This window comes from Malaclemys terrapin, chromosome 5 (genome assembly GCF_027887155.1).
Source record: "Malaclemys terrapin pileata isolate rMalTer1 chromosome 5, rMalTer1.hap1, whole genome shotgun sequence".
NCBI lineage: Eukaryota > Metazoa > Chordata > Testudines > Emydidae > Malaclemys > Malaclemys terrapin.
The window spans coordinates 27,645,198-27,670,090 of NC_071509.1; the positions used below are offsets into that span (position 1 = coordinate 27,645,198).

At 38.8% G+C, this 24,893-nt stretch overlaps 1 protein-coding gene across 3 annotated transcripts in view; it reads right to left on the minus strand.

Moving 5' to 3' along the window:
- The window catches only part of SLC2A9 (solute carrier family 2 member 9), a 163,828-nt gene that overhangs the window by 80,038 nt on the left and 58,897 nt on the right, over positions 1-24,893 (minus strand). For all 3 annotated transcript variants that reach the window (XM_054029518.1, XM_054029516.1, XM_054029517.1), the window contains exons 7-8: positions 18,466-18,641; positions 11,619-11,729 (exon numbers count right to left, since the gene is read on the minus strand). In XM_054029518.1, coding sequence (XP_053885493.1) covers positions 11,619-11,729; positions 18,466-18,641 — 287 coding nt within the window. The remainder of the gene's footprint in view (positions 1-11,618; positions 11,730-18,465; positions 18,642-24,893) is intronic.

Genomic DNA, 24,893 nt, shown 5'->3' on the forward strand with positions numbered 1-24,893 from the left:
TCCATTGGTTCCCTCCTCTCATTGTTGTGCACCCCTGCAAGGCAGAACACATACTACTACAGCACCTTCCATCTTAGGATCGCAAGGTGCTTTGCAAATATGAATGAACTGAACCTGTGAGGCATGTAATTCCTAACATCCTTATTTTATGGGGGAGAGGGAGGAGGCACAGAAAAGCTGAGGCGAAATCTTCAAAAGTGTCCACTAATTTTGGGCGCCCACCTGAGACATTTATGGTCTGATTTTTCAGAGACACTGAGTACCCATTCATAGGCCCCAATTTTCCATTAAATATGAGCTCTGCTCGAGCACAGGTGACAGTGGCAGTGGCTGCCTGCAGCTCCATGATCACCAGCCCCAGCAGAAGTTAGAGCAGCAGGAGGCCAACTTTAACTCTGGCCACTGGAGCTCACACCAGCAGAGAATCTGCCATAGTGGAGCCTGGCTCCATCACAGCCCCACCCCCGCACACCTCCCAACCCTCCCTTACACTGGAAGCATGTAGGGGCAGCTGGGGTAGGATATGCAGCACTAAGTGAACTTAGCAGACCAAAGAAACTAACCCATGTAGACTTTATGGCCAGAAGGGACCACTATAATCACCTAGTCTGACCTCCACAACACAGGCCACAGAACTTCATTAGCAGTGGAGAGAATTATCCTTCCCTATTGCACAAGTAAACACACTCAAGCCGAGTAACTGTGGGTCAAAACAGAGGCACCCTATTGTAGAGGTATTTGGAAAATTTTAGCCCAAGAGATTTTCCCAATCTCACACAGCAAGTCCTTGGCAGAGCTGGGAATAGAAGACAGCTCTCTGTGCTTCAACTAGTAGACCGTGCCCTAAGGACTTGATCCTGCAAGGTGCTGAGCATGTTGGCCCTGATCTAGCAAAGCACATGCTTCACAATGGGACTACTCATGTGTTGGAAGTTAAACAGATGTGTAAGTGCTTTGCTGGACCCGTGCCAGAGCACTCAGCCCCTTGCATGATCCAGGTCTAGCTCCCCTATGCAGGGAAGTCCCCATAATACAGTCTGTGGTGACCAAACAGGAGAGAGTTAATTACCTTTATATAACTCTTTCCCCCTCTGGGTAATTCTGATTCCAATAATGAAGTCATAGAAAACACCAATGCCTGTAGCTAAACAGAACATGCCAGAAAATTTCACAGAGAGAGTAAAAGAATTTTAAAAGGTAAAAAAATGTATTTCTTTGCTGAATGTCTCCCATAGTATGATAGGAATATGTTCTGAACGTCCCTGCCTGAGGGTGGCTAGGGGAAGGTTTTGCTGTTTTAACTATACAGATAATACCAGCTTACTGTTGACAGTATGGAAGTGCTTATCCCAGTGTAATTTATGCCTCTTTGGAAACCAGCATAAACGATGCTGGTAGAAGCACAGTTATACCAACATAACTACTTCTACACTACAGCTTTCAGCAGCATAGTTAAGTTGGCAAAAAAAAAAAAAAAAAAAAAAAATCACACTCCTAATTACATAGCTATACGGGTACAAACTTTTTAGAGTAGATCGGGCTCAGTTTTCTTTTCAGCTTTGCAGTTCACCACAATAAACCAAAATGTAAATCATTATTGCCTTAAAACTAGAACCCAGATGAACTTGTAGGAAGGAAGTCATGAACAGAATTAGAGAGAATGTTATAATTAATTAATTAAGTAGTTTATGGAGCAAGTGAAAAGAAGTGTTATTCATTTGTAAGAGTGAGAATGGTGTTATCTTTTAAAACAGAATTCCTCTGTTAAACTGGATTCTTCTGTTAAACTGTCATACAAACCATGCACAGAGTCTGTCCCTCGGCATAAGGTGGTCATCTATAAAGCACAATGGAAACTGGTGCAAAATAAGACACAAGACAATTAAAAACTAGCTTCAGTTTTTCTCTGTACCTCTTTTTCCTTGAAAGTATTTACAAATACTTCTCCTGCCATATGTCAATCCTGGAGGTGTATTTTTATTTTCAAGTTAAATAAATGTCATGCTACTGTAGTTTCAGTTGTGGACTGTGCTTGGATATGGTCATGCTTCAGAAGTCATGTCTACAGTTCAAGTTATTTTGGATTCCAGCACTATTTTCATTCATTTTACTTTCATCTTTGGATTGTTCTAGTTATTTTAAGTAATAAGATGAAGAGGTTTTTATTATTTTAAATAGCAAAAGAAACTGGTTTGGGCTTTACCTAAGGATTTAAATTTTTTATATAAATAAAATAGGACTATAATGACATAGGAATGACAAGTTACAATTTCATGCTATATTTTAAACTTTTGTCCCCTTTTGAATCTAATAAGCAATAGCCACTCTAAAATTTGAACATTATAAAAACTTCTGATAGTTTCAGTGTCTGAGACTTGAATATATAAAATGCTGAACAATTCTGTGAGATGTTGTCAGCCCTCAATTACCAGTAAAGAGCCAGTCTTGAAAACATTTATGCACATGGATAACCTTGTTCTGGTAGGACATTTGTTTATGGTTGTGAGAGATGAGAAACATGTTGAACAGAGCTGGATGAAGATTGCCCTTTCTACAAGTTGTTGGTGATTGGATGCTTTGCAATGCATTTGACATAACTGGATTTCTTAATTTTAATATAGGAGTTGGTGGTGGTTGTGAATGGGAAACCTTCTCTGTTACACAACATTGTGTTTTTGTACTGTAATAGAGAAAGGGTATGAATGTCACTGTGACACAAAGGAAACTAGGGGTATGAGCAAAGATTTCATACAAGGAGCAATCTAAGAAACAGCCAAGATTAGGTTGAAATTTATGGCAGTTACATGAATAATAAAGCAAACCCCAGGAAGGGGGGAAAGTTTGGACCATTTTGTGTATGTGTGTGTGTGTACGCACATACCCACAGTGTTACAAGCAGACTGGGAGTGGCACCAAATCCTTACATCCTATATAAAAGTTTAATATTCTCTTAACTAAGAAATCATTTGACTCTTCCCTAATATTGATTGGTTTTCAATGGGAAAAAAATAAAACAATGGAAAGGAAGCAAAACACAACTACACCAAAGCATTGTTTTCACAGTCTGGTATATGGTTTACCATGTTTTTTCACACTACATATTTGTTATTACACCTCTACCTCGATAGAACGCTGTCCTCGGGAGCCAAAAAATCTTACCGCGTTATAGGTGAAACCGCATTATATCGAACTTGCTTTGATCCACCGGAATGTGCAGCCCCGCCCCCCCCGGAGCACTGCTTTACCACGTTATATCCGAATTCATGTTATATCGGGTCACGTTATATCGAGGTAGCGGTGTATTTCTATTTATAGTACGGTAATACTTCCTGAATTTCCCATTCCCCTTGTTGATCCCAATGCTCCACTGAAATTAAATAGAAAGCTAAACAAGGTCTCAGCAAATAAATAAAAAGAAAGTCATAGATGTTATTGAGCTTGTTATGAGTTATTACATGTTTCACTGGTAAAGAATGCTATAGTTAAGATAACATACAGACTTTGATGATAAGACCCTCTTTTGACAGATGATAACTTGCTCAAAAGTTACAGAGGGTCCTTTAAGACCAACAGAAGTATTGGGAGCATAAGCTTTCGTGGGTAAGAACCTCACTTCTTCAGATGCAAGTAATGGAAATCTCCAGAGGCAGGTATAAATCAGTATGGAGATAATGAGGTTAGTTCAATCAGGGAGGGTGAGATGCTCTGCTAGCAGTTGAGGTGCCTCTGGAGATTTCCATTACTTGCATCTGAAGAAGTGAGGTTCTTACCCATGAAAGCTTATGCTCCCAATACTTCTGTTAGTCTTAAAGGTGCCACAGGACCCTCTGTTGCTTTTTACAGATTCAGACTAACATGGCTACCCCTCTGATACTTGCTCAAAAGTTGTTAATTAGCAAAACCCACTTAGATGTTTTTGAGTTACTCTGTGTGAAAAATGTTTCTACCAGATTTAAAGCATTTATGGTTCTGCATTCACCATTTATCTGTATTAGGAACATTTCTCAAACCAGTAAAAACTGGTAGAAATCTTTTTGTACCTTAAACCACTGTATATGGCATAAAAGGAAATTTTACATGTGTTCACCTATGATTACAGAAAAAGTGCAATGGCTTCCTACTACTGGATTGTGCTACCTGCCAAATAGTACAAAATATAGCACTTCGCTGTGAGATGAGCACACATACGGGAAGGAGGAGTTGTGGTGGTTCCTGTGATTAACATAACTCTGAAGTTCTTGACTTCTATGCAATTAATACTGCAACCTTAAAATTCCATTGATGTAACTTTTTTCAGATAGCAATACAACTTCATATATCACCAGTCAATAAGGGAACTATATTCTGTATCACAGATCACACACAACTACCTTCTGACTGACAACTCCTTTGAATAAATACACAGTTAAAAAAACAACTGCCAATCACTTCCACTTGAGTCAACTGCAGAGACTGGTGTTAACATAATGAAATCAGAGCATATTCAAAAAATCTGAGCATGTTTATGTGGTGAAAATGATTATATTGAAGTGGAATTGCTAACAGGTCCCAATTCTGTAGTTCTTATGGTAGGTTCCTGAATACTTCATTTCAAATTTTCCCCAACCTCCAAGTTTTATTAGAAAACTCCCAATTATACTCTCTTAATATCTTAAGACCTGCTATTAAATATGCTCTACTACTTTTCAATATTAAAATGATCATTATTTATATTCCTTTTTTCTCCTGATATGCTTCTGACTGATACTGTCCTGAATAAGAGCTTCTCTTTAGATTCAGACTCATGTGATTAATGTGACTTGCCAGTTCTGTGCTATTTCCATCTTAAGCAGTAGGATTAAGTAGATAATCAAATCTACATCACTCTGATGTCTATTTATCATTCAGGGTACAGTCACTTGACCAAGAAAAGAGTAATAAACAAACCAGAGAGGTGGATTTATAGTTCTACTTATAGCCCCTTTATTCACAGCAGAGTCATTTCTCCTATAGCATGAACCATCCTGTTGCAAAAAGAAACAAAGAATCAGGCCGCCTTTATTTAGGTACCTAAATATGGATTTAGACGGTTAGCCTGAGGCACCCAGTTTGGGCACATCACACTTTAATAAATATATGCCCTGCTTGGCTCTTGCATCAACTTGGGTGAGTATGTTCTTATGCCCTCATATGACAACTTGTTGAACATTTCCTTCATTCAGCACCCTACAGGGGGCTGTCAGCAACTGATGGCATTGGTCTATAGATTCAGTCTGATCAGTCAAAAGGTCGTCAGCAGAGGAACACCTCCTGAAGGAGGTCCATTGGATTCCCCTTGTTGAATATCTTTTAGGCATGCTGAAGTCTCCATCTGTTTCACTTGGTCTATCTTTGAGGTTTTTGGGATCACTCTCTGTCTTTCTAACCCTGTATATAAGAGCTATTTGTAAGGGTAAATGGAGCATGATTCAAGGAACTGGAACAAGACTCTGGAGACATGAATTCTATTCCTTGCTTTCATATTGACTGACCGTCTGACCTGGGGGAAATTGTTTAACCTCTCTTTGTCTCAGTTTCACCATCTGAGAAACTGGAATAATGCTGCTTCTCTCCTGTGAGATCTGCAGATGAAAAACACTGCATAAGAGCTAAGTATTATTATAGTACTCCTTCCTCTCATCCCATTAAACTATGGTTTTGGCAAGTGACCCCTTTTGGTGATGAGGTGGTTGGAGGAAATGCTGGGTTTTGCCTTGTACCAGATTACTTTCCTAGGTTCTGTCTACACTGCACACCTTACAATGGTGCAACTGTGCTGCTGCAGCTGCGCCATTGTAAGGTGTCCTGTATGGTCGCACTTTACCGCCAGGAGAGAGCTCTCCTGGCAACAAAATAAAACCACCTCCAGCGAGAAGTGGTAGCTTTGTTGCCGGGAGCACACTCCTACCAATTAAGCGCTGTCCACACCAGCACCTTTTGCCACTAAAACTTTTGTTATTCAGGGGCATGTTTTTTCATACCCCTGAGCAACAAAAGTTTTAGCGACGAAAGTGCCAGTGTAGACATAGCCTTAGTTAAACTAGAATTTGAAATGGTTGGTTCTTTGTGGTAGATTTCAGTGCTGGCACTTTGGTTTTTAATGAATAGTGTTTGGATTCTTCGTGATAGGTGACCTATATATGGACTGAATAATAAACGAACATACCTTTCAAGAATTTTTCACATAATCTGAGGAATAGTAAATATTTCTTTAAAACTTATACATTATCAATATTCATTTGTATTAGTATCCAAGCACAGCATGTCATATCTCTGGTTTCAACTTAGCATTCAAGTTTACGAGGCATGATCTGAGACACTATACTGCACAGCACTGAAGCATGCTAAGTTCAAACACAAGAAGCAGGAGGGCAGCAAATGTGGCAAGGCAAAGAATGAAGCATTGGGACACTCCAGAGAAATAAAACAAAGTTGTGGCAGTTGTATTTCCAACTCTCATTGTCAAAAGGGAAAAAAAAGGACCTGACTTCTGAGCCTTAATGGTGGTGGTGGTGCATAGACACAACACAAGCCACCACTGCCTGCCAACACCACCACCAGACGCCTCTCTTGTCCCCTTTGCCAGAAGGCCATTACCTCGTCACTCCAATATTAGTTGTTTATAAATACTGGTTTATAAAAAGTGACCTAACAGTCCAGATTACCCTTATTAACATTGAGTAGTATCTTAAATCAGAAATAGTCACATTGACCTCAATATGCATGTGGATTAAGGTACTACTCAGGGTGCATTAGGTGATCATAATTTGGCCTACATTATTGAGTCCAGATTCCCCATGTAGTAAAAGACAACCATTACATACACATACACATAAATGAATGTCTAATGCTCTTGAAAATTTCCTGGAACGGTAGCTATTTCCCACTACTACAGCATTGCTAGATTTTACATTTGTATGTGGTGTGATACTAAGTATCTTTCAGCTCACAAATTTGCTTCATAAAGATCACAGATAGTTACATTCAAATACTGCAAAATGAGGATGAGCCCATGAATAGAGATTAATTAGTGAATCATTCTTTGAGACGAGAAGAATACAGTGCTTTATGCACTGAATAAATCATTGAGTATTCTTTGGCTACCACTTACCACACATATTTCGCAGAGCTTTCATAGGATTAAGCAAAACACATTAAAAGTTTAATCATCTAAAAATTCATGCTATTGAAATGTTATGCGGTCTAAACAAATTAGCATGGCAGCCAATTTAGAAAAGCAAATGTCTGCTTGTACGGGCAATTATTTATAGCTGGATAAAATTATAGATGATGTTCTGCATAAATATTGCTCTTGGATAAAATTAACACTTTTTTTGTTCCATGGTTAATTTTATTAAGGGGAAAATGCTGTTTTAAAAGGCTGTAAATCTTTTCACAAGTACTCTCTGGGGAAAAAAGCAATAGAGGATATTTTGTAGGGAACTGATGTAAATTTTTAAAAACCAGTAATACTGACAAAGGATATTTTCTCATTACAGTCTGTATTTATTAGTAAATAATAATAATTGTAAAAGAGCTACTTAGACTTTACAGTATCTTTCATTCCAAAGGATTCCAAAGTGCTTCATAAACAAAGTAAATTCAGCTGGACCACTCAAGTAAATGAAATTATTAATGTGAGTATGCATTGCACAACTGGATCTTTGAATTGTTAGATAATTAATAGTTCATCATGTGAAGACTCCCTACCTGACTGAAAATGTAAGGGTCATTTAGATAGGGAGAACATGGTAACCAGAGTTTGTATGCGACCTGAAGTTTTGGGTTATCACCCCTACTACTTTATTAAAAGTACCATGGGATATTTAACAAGCACACATGGCTAAAACCGCTATTTTTCTACATCTCTAAATAATAATAATAATAAGAAAAAGCAGTAACTTCAGCAGCACAGTCCTCCATAACATTGAACTAGGACACTGGTTCAGCAATGGCTTAGAATGAAGAATGTCATCTACTAAACTGAATCACTAAGACCACTTCCTGCAGCATTTAAATTTCGTTTGGTCTTTCATTCAGATACTGACCCAGCATGTGCCCCCTGAACTGGTGGGATCATAAGTGATGGAGCACAAAGTGGTATTATACGGCTGTAGATGTTCCATGAATCATTCTAGACAGGAGTTTCAGTCTGGGAATGAGCCTGGGAACAGTGGTATTTGCAGCAATATTTGCATTTCAATTTTCAAGTTCTCATTTGTTTATGTGACCGTTGGGATTTCTACTCTATAGAAAGAGTGACAGGGCTATAATTAAAGCTTGCTAATAGCAAGCAGCAAATAGATTAATATAATGGCTATGTATTAATGAGATAATATTTGTAAAGTGCTTTGAAGAGACAGTGCTATAAAGGGGCAAATTAATATTATAATTAAGGCTACAATTTTGTCCCAGAGGTCGCGGAAGTCATGAAATCTGTGACTTACAAAGATCTCCATGACTTCAGCCCTGCGGTTGGGAGCTGCAGGGTCCTGCTGCCTCCCACAGCAGCAGAGAGCTGTGAGATACCCCCGCCGCCTGAGGCAGCGGGCCCCCAAGCTACCAGCAGCCATGGGCAGCGGGGGGCCGGAGGATCCTGGCAGTTCCCCGCAGCAGCGGCAGGGGGACCCCGCAGCTCCCCGCTGCAGCAGCAGGGCAGAGGGACCCTCGCAGCTGCTGGCCACCACGGGGGGCAGGGGGCACCTGTCGCTCCCCACTGTGGCAGTAACAGGGGGACCCCTGCGGCTCCCTGGCTGCCACGGCGGGGCAGGGGGACCCCGGAGTGCCCAGCCACCTTGGGGAGGGCAGGGGGACCACCACAGCTCCTCACTGCAGTGGTGGTGGCAGGGGGATTCCTGCAGCTCCCCACTACTGGGGAGGGGCAGAGGGACCCTGCAGCTCCCCTCTGCCACGGAGGGGCATGGGTTGTGGGGGCCCCAGAGCTCCCAGCCACCCACAGCTGCCCAGTCCATTCCCATTTTATCATGGATATTTTTAGTAAAAGTCACGGACAGGTCATGGGCAATAAAGAAAAATTCACAGAAGACCTGTTCCTGACTTTTGCTAAAAAATATCCTTGACAAAATCTTAGCCTTAATTATAATTATTGTATGTTTGTTTTTCCTCAAGGATCACATCAACCTATTATTACTGGGCTATTATTCCCAGAAGATAAGTTAAAGGGACACTTTCTATTTGAATTTTCTGTTACTGTATTAAGGATATATTGTGAATTGAATGTTTTTTAGATTCTTTATCAAAAATATATATTATGGTTTTTCTTCTCTCCTGTCTGTTGTGTAGACCCAAAGCACTACTACCAAACGTTCAGCTGACTTTTTACACAACAGAGTGCTGCCTGGATAACCTACTGCCTAATTGCATCATGGACCCTCTAATGGCTAGTCCACAAAGAGGATAAAAGTCTACTGTTGCTATCCGACAATGGTGGTAATTCATTAGCTCACTTGGTAGGGACTTTTGTGTTGGTCCTAGGTTCTATTCCAGATGATGATCTGGTTTCAGTTTCAGCTTTGTTGTTACTTGTAAACAGATTCTTTGGGAAGAGTGTGCTTATGAACTCCCATCCAGAGCAAATGCAGGAGAGCGATGCAGTTTGCCATCAACAAAACAGTGAAATAAAATGCTGGCAAATGCACAAAAACAAACAAACTAGGGGAAAAAGAAAAAGAAAAGAGAAGGAAAGGAAAGGAAAGGAAAGGAAAGGAAAGGAAAGGAAAGGAAAACATACCGCCTTCAATCTCTTCAAACTATAGTAGTCTTAGGAATTACTTATAACAAGAGAAGGTATAACATTTTCAAATGGCAATGTAAAATTCAAGTTGGTGTCCCTTGGAACAAGAACAATAAAATGTGCCTGAGGATTCTTGAAATAAAATTAAGGCTATAAAGCAATGTTTCAGTGCATCTCAAAAGAGCATGTTTGAAGAGTTAGAGATTTCCATACATCAGTATTTCCAGAGGCGCAGCAAGCAGACTGAATATAAAAGAAGGGAATTAAAAATAACCTTGTGGGCATGAGAAACTTACTGAAGAAATCACAGATACCGGGAACTAACTTAGACATATCCATTTCCTGTTAGATATAACAATGTATTCTGAACATGCCCTACAAATTGACAGTATGGAACCCACTGAAAAGACAACAAACCCTATTTATAGAATGGCCTTTATGCCATGGAACCTTCTCCATCTAATTTTCAGTGCCAGAAAACAAAAATCTGCATCCTCCCCATATAAAAATATCTGCCAAATCACTTTTCTGTGTTTATCTTGAACAAAGAAATATTAAAATAAATGTCCCATTTATTTAAAAGTGGGACTATGTATCTAAACTGAGATCGTCACAAATCTAAAAATAGATGTGTGGAAAGGTACAAAGATCAAGAGAAGGCTTTTGTGACATTTAAGATTTCCTTATGTCCCGTACAATATGAAAATAATGTTGATAGCTTGGTTTAGTATAACATTTAAGAGGCCACAACGCACTTGTTATCCTACTAGAATGGATTTTTTGCCAAGATTGTTTCTCTGACATTTAAAAATGTTTTAAATCCCAACATGGTTATGTAATATTGATGGTATTAGAATATATGCAGATAAAGCTTTAATCAAAACGTATGAAATTTACCTAGGCAGTCAATCTGTTGGTTTGCAATGTCGCATTCCAAAAACATTTAAATATTTTAATTATAATAGTGCAAACAAAAATATGTTTGCACTAACAGCAGTTTATTCAACTACTGAGAATACCTTCAGTTTTATTTTGCCACAATAATGTATCATGTTGTCTAATCAAGTTTGCTTGGGGGGGGGAGGGGGAACAGCACATGGCTACTATTTATCCGTCAAAAGCTTTATGGGGATTTTTAGCATTTGAATTCAGTATACATTCACGGCACATTATAGATTCTGGTGCTAAAGAGCTTTGTCTTTGATACCACTGAAGGGGCCAGAAGTGAGGTCATGGAACTTTGGATCCCCCCACATCATCATCATCACTGCGGTTGTTTTGCTTATCTGTCCCATCACTGTTTAAAATGACAGGCTGGTGTACAAATAAACATTTGCATGTACACCATGAAAGGTGAAAATTTTTTGCTTGATATTCATTAATCACTATGGAATAATTGTCATAGCACCACTTTTTGACGGCTAATGAAAGAAGTTACAGTTTCTGAAGTCCAAAATGACTTACCTTTTTACCTAGCCCAACTCTGAGTTGGGATCTTGAGGATGAACTTCTCCATGCTCTTCTTTCTGCTCATTTACATGAGCAGTCTTGCAGCTCACTATCTGGATAAATTGGCATACTAAAGCAGTCGCTATGCAGTTTAAATGTCATTCTGGGATTTATACACCCTACACGGTCATGGAAAGTAGGTCTAGAATTGGACTCAATCATGGTATTTTCAAGCTGTTGAACTTAATCATCAATATATGGTTGCTGATAAAGTATTTGAACATGAATAAAGAAATAATAAATCAGTAACATTTATTTATTTCAACATTAAATAAGTAATTTTAAGGGGGTTATTTATCATCAAATGTACACATCTCCAATTTATCATTCAACTTACGGAAGAAACAGCAGACAAAATCTCAACAGTGCTGGTGCTCAAGGTAACGTAAGGGATCAGTTGATGAGTTATCCCAGCTTCACTGAAGATGCTATTTGTGTAGTACCAGATCTATATAAAAAAACAAAATAAATGCTTCATTAGCTGTCATGGTTTGAAAAAGGGGACTTTAACATTTAATTCGAATATATAATCAGAAGACTTAAAAAAAAGCCAAATAATATTGCATGATGAGCTGCCTGAGAGTGTTAAAGTGACTATAAATCTTAAATTGGGGCACATGATGGATGTATAATTTTTTGTTTCTTCACTCACAAATCAAGAACTTTGAGCAAAAAAACGGATAAAACCTAAAAGGCAAATTATAAAAGCTGAAATATAATATTGGGTCTAATTCTGTACTTCCTTTTACGCCCTGTGGAGTCACCTGTAATATTTACACCTGTGCATAACAGACTGAAAAGGGGGAGTAAAACACAACCATATCAGAAAACTAGTCTCTTACACCCCCCCTTGGCAGTATATCACTGTGCTGGCAGTAATCTGTACTTGTGCATTATGTATAAATGGCTACATTGAAGTTGTTTATCGAATCTCTGAGAGTGCTTTGGACCTACAAAGCCAATGAAAGGAAACAAAACCAAAAATCTTCTCTCATCTCCCTTTTTAAAAAATATGCACTAACCAGATATTTGGGATCAAATTGAATGTTACCTTGCACGCTGTGTAACTCTACAGCATTCAATAGGGGAAAGAAAGTAGCACATAATTTGACTCATATTTAAACACGAGGCAGAGAATTCATATTTTTCATTTTGCTCTCAAAGTTCATGCTACAATATTTAAGTGTTGTGAAAAAATATGCAAGAAAATCGAAATCTTGAGATTTAGGGATTTCACTTCAATTTTTGCAAAATGGGTCTGAATTCAAGAAAAAAAAAAATCTATGAAATTGCAAGGTTTTCCCCATCAACAATATCAAAAGTGTATAGATGTTGAAATACAAAAAAGGAAGCAAGAAAGGTTTCAGATGCCACTTGAACAGGGACTTCTAAATCTCAAAAATACTTGCGAACCAAAACACTGATCTCAATATATTTTGGTTTGGGTCAACTGAAATGTTTAATTTTGATAATTGAGAAACATTGTTTCAATTTTGACATTTGTAACTTTCTTGGCTAATTAGCTTAATTTAAAAATGAAGTTGTTTTGAACCAGAAAACCAAAAATTTTCATTATGAAAATGTCAAAAATGAAACATTTTGACAATTGCAAACATTTTTCGAGATGGAAACCAAGCCTTGTTTCGTGAACAGTTTCAGTGTTGAAGAATTGGCATTTTTTGACAAAAAATCATTTAGTCAAAAAACTCCCAACCAACTTTATTGAGAACAAGCATTTCTGATCATCTCCCATAGAAATACCACATTCATGCAATTAACTATAACATGGAGCCTACGCCCTTCAGGGACCCTTGGCTTCCTGGACAGAGCCAAAATTTGCATCTGGGCATGCTGCATGGCCCAGTTATTTTCTTGGGCATCTAAAGAGTGGGTGGATTGAGGTAGATGAGGCAGATGGAGAGCAGGTTTATTTTGAGGGAGAGCTTTAATATTGGGCATGTGCTTTATCCTCTTGATTGCATGCCCTTGCGTTTTATAAAAAGTGCACAGAGTTTTGGGGCTTGATTCTGAAAAGTGCTGAGCACTCTGGCCCTGACCCCCCCCAACCACCTGAGTAATCCCATGGAAATCAATGGGACTTAAAGTACAAGTTTAAATGCTTTGTTGGATGAGCAATATGAACGGCATGTAACTGATGCAGTTGCAAGTATAACTCTTCTGCATGCCTTTGCAGGACCTCAAACAATAGCTCTGAGAGGAGTGACCTGACCCATTCATCTCAATGGAAACTCAGATGCCCAATGATAAGGGGCTGCCATGTAAAAGTATTAGCTATTCCACTGTTCAGCAAAGCATGTAAGAAAGGAGAGGAATGATCATATCATGAAGACAACCTACTGTGACTGACAGCTTGTTTTGGTGCTTGGGAGAGACTGACAATCCTCCCACTCCAAACAAGAAGATGCCAGCAGACGACCAAAGCCCCTTCAAAGGGAAGCTAAGCTTAAAAAGCCCAGTGGGGCATATGAGCTTCACTGAGGGGAAACCAAGCCTGATAAGTCCACCAAAGCACATGGGTCTTAATGGATCCTAGTGAAGGTGTTTGAACCCAAGCAGCCCAGAGAGTATGTGACACCACATTCTGACTTGGTGCCTTGTGTGGGTGGAGCTTTGAAGAGTATGACCATCTTTTTCTCCCAATTCTGACCCGTGGACAATATAATTCTACTAAAAAATGGTTCCGCTCAACTAGACATGGCAGAAACAAAGAGCAAAAGGAGCATTCATGTTCCTGTGCAATTCACACACTAAGGAATAACTATTTGAGAGAAGAATAACCAACGCCAATGACTTATTTTAGTAACCTGGATAAAATATTCCAGCATCTTTGCCATTAAACATAATTTACAGAATAAAGTTACTCTGCCCTCTGTTAAACTATCTTGTTGATTCTCTATCAGAAACTTTTTATCCCTCAAAATTCTATCTTAAGGTTGCACATGGTGTATGTTAAGCAGTCGGAAATGAATTATATTAAATAGGAAGCAAGAGAGAAAAGGAACAGATCAAATTCACCAGTGATGAGAAATTATATTCACGTAATTTTGTTTTATGTATATGTTAAGGCTGAGATACTTTATTATTAATTTATATTTTGAAGTTAATTCCGTGTCCATGGTATATAGATTTATCATATACACCTCTACCCCGATATAACGCTGCCTTCGGGAGCCAAAAAATCTTACCACGTTATAGGTGAAACCGCGTTATATCAAACTTGCTTTGATCCACCGGAGTGTGCAGCCCCACCCCCTGGAGCGCTGCTTTACCACGTTATATCCTAATTCATGTTATATCGGGTCACGTTATATCGGGGTAGAGGTGTATAACTTTTTATTGAACCAATAGAAACTAATACAGCTTTCTTTTGAATATTGTGATTCATTGTTTAATGTTTCACCATAATTACATCTAGTAGTATGATCATCAATGTCTTCATTATAGTTTCTGGTGCATCTACAAAATAATGTACTTGCTGGAATTAAATGGTGAGAATTTTTATTACAAGATAAAGCCTTAAAGGGAATAATTGCTAGATATACTCCTCAAGATACCAGCTGGACAATTACAGAAGGCAGCCACTTGGTAATTTCCCCTGGGAATGATCTGAAGCTCTTGGATAAATGTGGAAGGATGAGTCCAATCTTTTTTCTGGGACAACCATCTGGGCAAGACATATGGCAAGCCCTGCCTGGCTAGTTGGCCACCACAGGCCAACTGGATCTTAGAGTTTAATATTATGGAGGATTTTCATATTGTAAAGAACTCTCAGATGAAATCAGAAAGAATGTTAATTCACTTAAAATATTGTCTGTGTGAGAATGGATATATTGCATGCTTGCGACTGAGCAGGCAAAATACTTGCTCATGGGCTAAATCCTGATTGCCACATAGTCCCACTGAAACCAATGGGATTCCGATGGAAGTTATGTCAAGCCTATAAGAATAACGGTTGTATGGTTGAGAAATAAAAGGCTATACTTATTTTAACTTTAATTCTCTCTCAAAATTAAAATAAAACAATCTCAAGAAACCTGCACCACGAGAGGGTGGGTGTCTGCATGCGCACAATCTTATTTTCCTGCCAAAAGGACAGTAGGATCTCTCTCTCTCAGTTCCATTGTCCCAAATGGGGGCCTAATCCAAAATCCACTGAAATCAATTGGAGTTAGCTGCACGGGCTTCAGTTGGGTTTGGATCAGGCCCAATCTGAGACATCATATACTTGCACTGTTCTACTTTTAGATCCTATAAAGAAGGAGAACCTGCTCACTCTTTGTGCCCTCCTATAGTATTAATAATCTGTAGATTCCAGTAGACATTAAAATGGCAATTTCCACTAGATACTGGGATTCCAACATATACCTAGGTGTGAGGACACTTTCTGTTTACCAAGAGATTTTTTAGAAATGCTTAGCATTCCCCAAACTAAGTCTCTGATTATGTTTTCAAGTTTATAGTGATTGTTTATACTGGTGAAGAATTAAAAACTAAGGTATGCACATGTACAAAAAGTAAGGTCCTGATTTAGCAAAGTATTTAAGCATGTTCCTAACTTTAAGTAATCAACGGAATGGAAGTATTCATCCACTTAAATTTAGAACTGTGCTTAAATACCTTGCTGAATTCAGTCTTAAATAAGGAATTCAGGGAAGAGATATTTCCCACAAAGAGTAATGAACATACTGGATAAGTTACTGTGAAATATGATTAATGCAAATAGTGTAATTAAGTTAAAAAAAACTCTTGGGACAAAACTTTGTCGTTGAATACATGCATGATTTCCATTTACCTTAATGGGAGCCCAGTAAATATACCAGAGAGCTGAATTTGACTATGATTTGATTTTGCAGGAAAAGAGTATGGAGAGTTATAAAATGTACATCAACCAAAGAGCAGCAGGTTTGTCCGGGTACCTTACCCTTTTCTTAGGATGTCTTAAGTTCTTAGTGGCATAACAAAGCAAGTGAAACAGTGATTCAGTATATACTTTAGCCAATTTCTGGTACACAGCACCTTTCTTGCAGGCATCTCAGAAGGTTTTACAATAATAATAATTTAATTAGAAAATCAGTTTCAAATTGTAATTCTAAACTCAATTTGTGTAACAAATTTTACATAATTGGCAGAATTATATGGGGGAAAAAACAAAGCAAAAAATGAGATAAAAATACCCAATTCCTAGGGCTACAGGGCACTGCCAATTGATACTTTTATATGGAGCTTTGATTTCAAAATGTGCCTGCCTAAAATAAATGCTGCATTAGTTTTGGAACATGTACAATAGTTTAAAAAATATATACCCCACCAGGAAAGATATGGTGTTTTGCTTATAAAGCATGTCATATTTCATTGGAGCTGGGCAATTTTGGTCTTTCAAATATGCCAAAAGTCACAAATTTCTCCTTATATCCCTGAAAATATCTCTATGGGTTTTTTAAAGCAATGCAAACACATAACTTTAGTAGTCTGTGTTGCTTACTGTAGGTGTCATTTATTTCACTTATAAGTTGAGTTGATAAATTGTAACAAAGAACGGGTGACAAGATAATTCCATTTCATTTCATCGCAAAATATCCACAACAAGGAACAAAAAAACCTGTCATTAGCACTGAAATCTTGCAGTTAGAAGAAAACAATATCTACTGTGCTACGTTTTTTCTAGTGTCCCCTAAAAATTGAAGAAAATCTTTTAGACTTCTTTCTCGTATGTGTTGAAAAGTTTTTCCGTTACCTGGGTTACATTTCCAGTTCATTATCACTTTAGGTAACATTTTCAAAAGCGCCTAAGTGACTTTTAAGGTATGTCTATACTGCAGCAAGGAGTGAGCCTCCCAGCCTGGGTAGACAGACTTGCACTACCGAGCTAAATATAGCAACGTTGATGTTGCAGCACTAAGGGAGGCTGGACAAGCCATTTGTGCAGAAGCCCATCCTGCCCCTTGAACCCTAGCTCAGGTGGCTATCCTGAGCCTACGCCAGGGCTGCAAGAGCCACATTGCTATTTTTTGCATCCTAGCATGAGCCCCGCTAATATGAGTCTGTCTATCTGGGCAGGTGCCTCGTTCCCAGCTGCAGTGTAGACACACCCTTAAGGGCTCACTTTTGCAAACTGGGACTTTATGCTCCTAACAGCATGCGTCTCATTGAAAATCAAGGGGACATAGGCCTCTAAATGCCTACGTCACTTGTGAAAAGATTACCCACAAGAGACCCCAATTAGAGCTGGGCAAATAACTGATTTTTCAGTTCACTGGCAGTTAAAAAAATTGGGTCGGGTTGAACCAAATCCAAAAATTGTGAACGTGAATGACTGTGAACTGCCACTATGAATGACAATGAATATTCATGGGGGGAGTGGAAGGGGAGGGAGTGGAGAAAGAGTGAGAGAGAGGAAACTATGCACACACATCAGCACAGTGTTTAGGGTATGCACCTTGGCTGTGGGAGAGCCAAGTTCAAGTCCCTGTTCCAATGGCTATTTAATTATTTATTCAAAACAGCTCCAATCACAGAGACAGAGAGCACAATAGTAGAATACCTCAAAGCCTATTGGTTAGGGGCCCCCTCCTGCAATGTAAGAGACCCAAGTTCAAGCCCTTGCTCTACATCAGCAGAGGGGGGAATTGAACCCATATCTCCCATCTACTAAGTGAGCGTTCTAACCAGTAGACTAAAGATTACAGGGAGGCTGCCAATGGCACATATTTTTCAGGCAAATTCATGTCAAATTCACTAATAGTTTTGCGAAGACCAAAACTGTATTTTTCAGTAAAATGTACAAAAAACAGTTTGCTAGCTCTAACCCCGTTGTCAGTTGGGGCTTTGAAATGCTACTGCAACACAAATAATGAACAACAGTCATAAGAACATAAGAACGGCCATACTGAGTCAGACCAAGGCCCATCTAGCCCAGTATCCTGTCTTCCAACAGTGGGCAATGCCAGGTGCACAAGAGGGAATGAACAGAACAGGTAATCATCAAGTGATCCATCCCCGGTCACCCATTCCCAGCTTCTGGCAAACAGAGGTTAGGGACACCATCATGAGGAATAGCAGAGAAATGAAAAATTATGAAGATAGTCAAGTATGAGGACATATAAATACTGATTAACAAAAGGCGTGACCCATTAGAAGGCCGCATACTGAAAAGGAATACTTACAGCATTTAGCCCACATAGCTGGTAGCAGGCCATGGTGATGACCACAGTAATGATCTGCCAGCGCACAGAGGGGTTTCTAAGAAGTTGAAGGACAGACTCTAATTTAACATTTCTCTGCGCGTCACTCTCTTCTAATTCGTGAGAGACATCATCTTTCCCAAGAAAGGTCCGGAACGCTGCAAATGGACAATCAGAGACATTAGCAAGAAACCTAATATGCTTTATTTTTAAAAACAGGTGAGTTTCGCAGAAGGTTGAATACGTTTAAAAACACTTTGAATGTTTTTCACCTCTGTAGTGTAGCTATTCTGCTCCCTCTTTATTGAGCATGGCCTAGCTCACCATCATCACTACAATGGAATGCAATTTTGGGGCCCAGTCCTGCAAGCTGCTGAGCTTGCTCAACTCCAGCTGAAGGCAATGGCCGTCGAGGCCATTCAGCGTCTTGCAAGATCAGTCACTTTATTTTATTTTTTGTCTTTCATACAAATTCTATCCCAAAATACTTTACCGAGTCAAAACTATGCAAAAGACAATGCAGATGTAAACTGAAGGAAATTTTAACTAGGATTTCACAAGTGGTGCTGAACACCTCATTTGGCTCTGACTACCTATGTAGCCAACCTGTTGAGCACCTGTTGATGACACTCATCATCAGAGTGGCAATTTTTGGTAGCATAGGCAAGGTTTTAGTCAGAAGACCAAAACCAGAGGGGAAAATGACATTACCAATGCATAGGAAAGGGAGAAGTGGGACATTTTAAGATGTGATTTAAAAAGAAACAGAGTTCTGGAGGCAAAGATATATAGGAAGAGATAATTAATTTCACCTACAGCTCCATAGATTTACAGGGCGCTTGACTATTAAATAAGAAGACAGGGTCCTTGCCTCAAGGAGTTAACCTTTTAAGGGACTAATCTCGCTCCCATCAAGTCCCAAATGATGGAACTTTAGTGACCTGAAAATCCCACCTCTCCAGCTCTGTGATAGTGCTGCAATTTTGATCAGTGGAGGCACTAGAGGCAATTGCCTCCCTGCTTTAGCAGGGAAGAGCCTTAACGTCTGAACTACATGAACATTTATTTAAATTAAAATAAATAAGAGGTCATTTTATGTACAGCATACAAAAACACTCTTAGTTATGTAGCCTATGTATTTGTGTGCCAATACATTCTTCCTCCTCCCCTTCCCTCTGTTTATGTCACAAAACAATACAGATTCTTTACATTAAAGAAGAGAAAAAACTTAGGAGGAAGTCTGGAATTCACAGAGAACTATTTAACATTGATTGTAACAGAGATCTATGTAGCCAATGTATCTATGGTATCTCTATAGCACCCATCACCACAATATCCAGAACAAAGGAGGGATTTTCTAAAGCACTAAGCACTACCTAACTCAGTTCCATGAAGGTTAATGGGAGTTTTACCATGGACTTCAAAGAGAGCAGTGTTAGGCCAAGCAAATAGGTGAAAATCCCACCTAACAAATGCAAGTAGCAATGAGATAAAGAGACTTTTTGTTTCTGAAGATGAAATGGACTGAGAAAAAGCAGAAAGGTGCAATTATTATAAACCAATAAAGAACAGACATTTGGGGCTGAAAGATTTTACCCTTCCTAAAACAATAAACTTCAACTTCTTTATGCAGACAGATTACAGCCAAGGATTCAACTACTCGGTGTATTAAATGGTTGGAAAGAATTACCCAAAGGAGTTAGTATTTTCCCAGTTCCCATATATAGAAAACTGGGAATCTAATTCACATCACTTTCCTTAAAAAGAACAGGAGTACTTGTGGCACCTTAGAGACTAACAAATTTATTAGAGCATGTCCGTGTTTATACCTCATTAACATGCATCAGCCAAAAAACAAAAAAAACAAAACAAAAAACCACTTTGGTGTAATAACATAATGGGTGAGATTTACTGCATTAACTTTTCACTGTGAACAATAAAAGCTTTCTACTGCATTCATGCACAAAGCATTTCCCGAAGCATTAGTCACTTTTCAAAGAACCCTTAATTTTGAAGTCGTCCTATGGGTGTGCTATAAATTGCTGATATTTTTATTAAAATCTCCAAGAACATATCCTGGGGGTTGGCTTCACAACATATATTTAAATGTTCGACACCTTGGAATTATTTCTGCTACAGAGAATCAATTGCATTATAAAGGCTCCTGTAAGCAGGCTGTTCTGAACACTGTAAGAGGCGAGTCTCAAAAACAATTATTTACTCAGCAGGCCACTTAAAATTCCTCCTTTTAAGGAAATAATAGCAGTTATTATTATTTTATTAGGAAGAAAAGTGATAGCATTGCTTTGATTTTACTGAGAAAGAAAAAAGCGTACTTTTGGCTTATTCACATTATTCACAGTTTTGCAAAGTATTATCTACTGCATAATGTGCACAGCCACTCGTTTAGACCGCACAAAGGACTTGGATATCTAATAAAGCCAGATACACTCAGTCATGACGACTGAAATGCCCACAGTCCATTTAAGGTCTAAAATTCCTGGATTGTAGCATTATCTAGCAAAGAAATAGGACATACTGTGGAATTTCAATGTTATTAAGAATGTCACCCAAATCAAACAAAAAACCCATAATATTAATGTTCCAGGATCTGTGCTAGCTACCAGTTCAGTTCTCAGTGGAATTAAAAAGGACCTAGCCAAAATCTTCAGAATTGTCTAGCAATTTTGGATGCCTCCATTTTTTTCATGCCCAACTTGAGACCTCTTAGGGTCTGTCTACACTGCAATTAAACACCAGCAGATGGCCCATGTCAGCTGATGAAGGCTTGTGGGTCACGAGTTGTGAGGCTGTAAAATTGTGGTGTAGACATTCTGGCTCAGGGTGGAGTCCGGTCTCTGGGACCTTCTCCCGTTGCGGGATCCCAGAGGTTGGAATCCAGCCTGAGCCCAAACATCTAAACTGCTATTTTACAGCCCCATGGCTGAGCCCCAGATGCCTGAGTCAGTTGACATGGCCCAACCATGGGTCTTTAATTGAAGTGTAGACAGACCCTTTAAAGAGCCTAATTTTTAGGGGTGGTTGCTGATCACTTCCTGAAAATATGGTACGTCAAGTTGGGCACCTAAACAGAGGCAAACAAAAACAAATAGTCACTTTTGAAAATCTTAGGTCTTTAGCTTTAACCTATAGCAACCTAACTGCTTTGAGAGCTGCATTCTCAAGAGACCTCATCTCTCACTGCTCCATTCTACCATCACTGGTATCAAGAGAGGCATCCATGCAGGAGCCCCCTTCATTTGGAAGACAGGGGGCTGCTAGCAGAGCATTATACTTAAAGGGCTTTTTCCTCTGCAACTCACAGTTTTCCCTTTGGTGCAACACAGACCAGATTATTTTTTTAAAACTTCTGGCACACTGCTTAGATTCATCTATTTATGCAGGTCTTTTGAGCAGAGGTAGGTTAATAAACAAATTCTAATTGTTTTGTGGTTGGGGCCAAGCAGGTATCCTTTTCTCATGGAAAAATTACCGGTATTATTCATTGAATTATACTTTTTAAATGATGTTCTTAATTCTTGCTTAAATTATTGTAAAGTATGTAGGCTTGGTATAAGCTGTAAAAGAAGAAGTAAATCTAGGTACACCTCTACCCCGATATAACGCTGTCCTCGGGAGCCAAAAAGAATCTTACCGCGTTATAGGTGAAATCGCGTTATATCGAACTTGATTTGATCCATCTGAGTGTGCAGTCCCGCCCCCCCCAGAGCACTGCTTTACCGCGTTGTATCCGAATTCATGTTATATCGGGTCGCATTATATTGGGGTAGAGATGTATAGTATATTTAATGATCTACTTACCTACCTACCTACTTACATATTATATCCTTTATTGTTAAGGATGCTAATATTGAAGAACAACACATAAGGAAGGTAATAAGAAGTACAACGTCAAAGAGCTTCACATATTTTTAATGCATCGTTTTATTTTTTTACTGGAGTAAACCAGGTCAGTGCACAATTTTCTTTATTTTCCTGTTCTCAGAACCCTCAACATCCCTGTAGGGCATGCAGTCAAAATACAGGTGCAGTCAAGTAAAAAGGAAGCAATCTGTCCATTCTGCACAGGGGGTTTGGTATATTTCTAAACGGAGGAGGAAGTCAAAAATGGTAAGTACAGAAAATGATTAATCGAGCACAAGGGAGAAAAAAAAAGGTATCTATTTTCCTTTCCCTCCCTGCAGTTAAGAATAGAGATGTAATTGCCAACAGCAAAACTTCACAAATACTTGAAACACCAGTGAATGCTAACAAACCACTACTTCCCTGCATTAATGCAGAGTATAGAGCACACTCCTACAACGCTACATCCTTTCCAGCAGATTTAACAAGATTTCATGTTACTCAACACTTATCCTGAAATTTCCTCCAACCCACCTCTTCCAATAATGTCAGAAATATAATTTTATAAGTTGTTAATATTATTTGCTAGGATTTTTCAAGCCTGCTTGACTAGGGAAGAATCTGCCTGGAGAAGTGGTAGAAAGCTCAGACACTCGCATCATTTAAACTCAGCAAAGCACAAAGACACTAAACTGAAGGAAATAAAATTCTGCACTGGCAGGGAGATGGCCAGAGTGCAGTAATGGGGCTTTTCAGTCAGTTATGTCTAATTTTATTAATTCCAACAGCTCAAATTAAAAAATTAAGTTGAGTGCAATGGCAATTTTTGTCCTGGCAAAAAGGAATGATTTGTTTCACTTTTATCCCACCTGGAACACTTACTTTTCCATCTCTGGCTGGCTGTCTTTTTATCTTTATGGGAAGGCTTTACTTTCACTTCTTTCCTGTTGTGCCATAATGACTAAGGGCTTATTCCTCTGGCATCTCTTAGACTTCTTTCCACCCGGTCTTTCATCTCTCTCAGGAAACCATGTGCCAGATACATTGCACTCAAATGCTAGTACCATAATGATTGGTAATAGGACATGAAAACTTTCAACTCTAAACCACTAGCTCAAATTTAAATGGTATAAGACTCACGTTTCATCAGATGTATGAAGTAAAAGATACAGGAGCAGGAATAATTACACGAAAGGATGTGGGGTGCTTCACATCTGATGAAGTGGGTTCTAGCCCACGAAAGCTTATGCCCAAATAAATTTGTTAGTCTCTAAGGTACCACTAGGACTCCTTGTTTTTTTTTTTTTTTTTTTTGCTGATACAGACTAACACGGCTACCACTGAAACCTATCCCAGTAGTGTCCCTGAGAGCAGGGTATGGCCTATAGGTTATGAAGTTAATTCCCAGCCAGAGGCAGCTCAAGGATGGAACTAACAGATGGGATTTGATCAGGTGCAGTGGAGCCTGTTTAAAGTCAGCACCTGGGTATCTCTCAGGATGGAGTGTTAGCACAGACCCATGCACCACTTAACTCCTCAAAATAAGGCTAAAGTGGCGCATAGCTCTTGTGCTCACCCACTGCACAGGGATGAATTTTAGCTTCAGGAGGTTGTGCTCACTAGAAACCAAGCCAGGGAGATGTGGGAAACATGGAACTTGTCCTATTTGGTTTGCACTTTTTGTTTTTATTAATAATATTTATTTATTGTGTGTGTTTACTGCTTGTTAAACTGCAGGGAAGGAAATGGAGAGAGAGACTTTTGCCCAGGCAAGAGAAGTGTGGATTAAAACAAAACACCTATAATAAAACCTAGAAGTATTCTAAATATTTACAAAACACACAACCACAACAAAACCCTCTAAAACAAAACACTCCACTGCATGTACCTATCTCCCCCAGGAGAGAGGATGAGAGAGAGAATGAATCCACATAACAGATGTTAGTCATGTCACTTAGTGCACAACTGGAAGGTACGCAGACACTAAAGCGACAAGGGTGGTATAAGATAATTTATGCAGAATGGAACAGAATATGGAATAGTATTCATGCCAGAAACAAAATAAAGTTCCTAAATTTATTGTAAATGAATTACTATAACCTGTACAATATGTTGATCTCCATCTAGTGGTGTGGTTTATTAATTCTAAGTGTTCTGATTTGTTCTAAGAGTTTGACCCAGCCAAAAGGAATGCAAAACTGCATTCAAGACATTTCACAAATGATCAAATATCTGACAGCCACAGATCCGCAGTCCTGAGCTGAAAGACTGGGATTCTTCCCTCAGACATATCAAAATTATGACATGTCTCAAAATTCTGCCTTTACCATAGAAATAGGTTTAAAAAAAATGTACTGTGAGATAATTAAGTCTTTAAGTAATGGATTAATTTATGATGCAAAAGCACACACATAACAGCTTTGTTTGGTACAATTTTCATAGTCATCTGTGGTATTTTTAAATGCACTGGTACTGCTGGAAAAGGATAACACTAGTACACGAGTCACTTTAAAATCCAACCCTTTTTAATGTAATTAGGAGAGTTA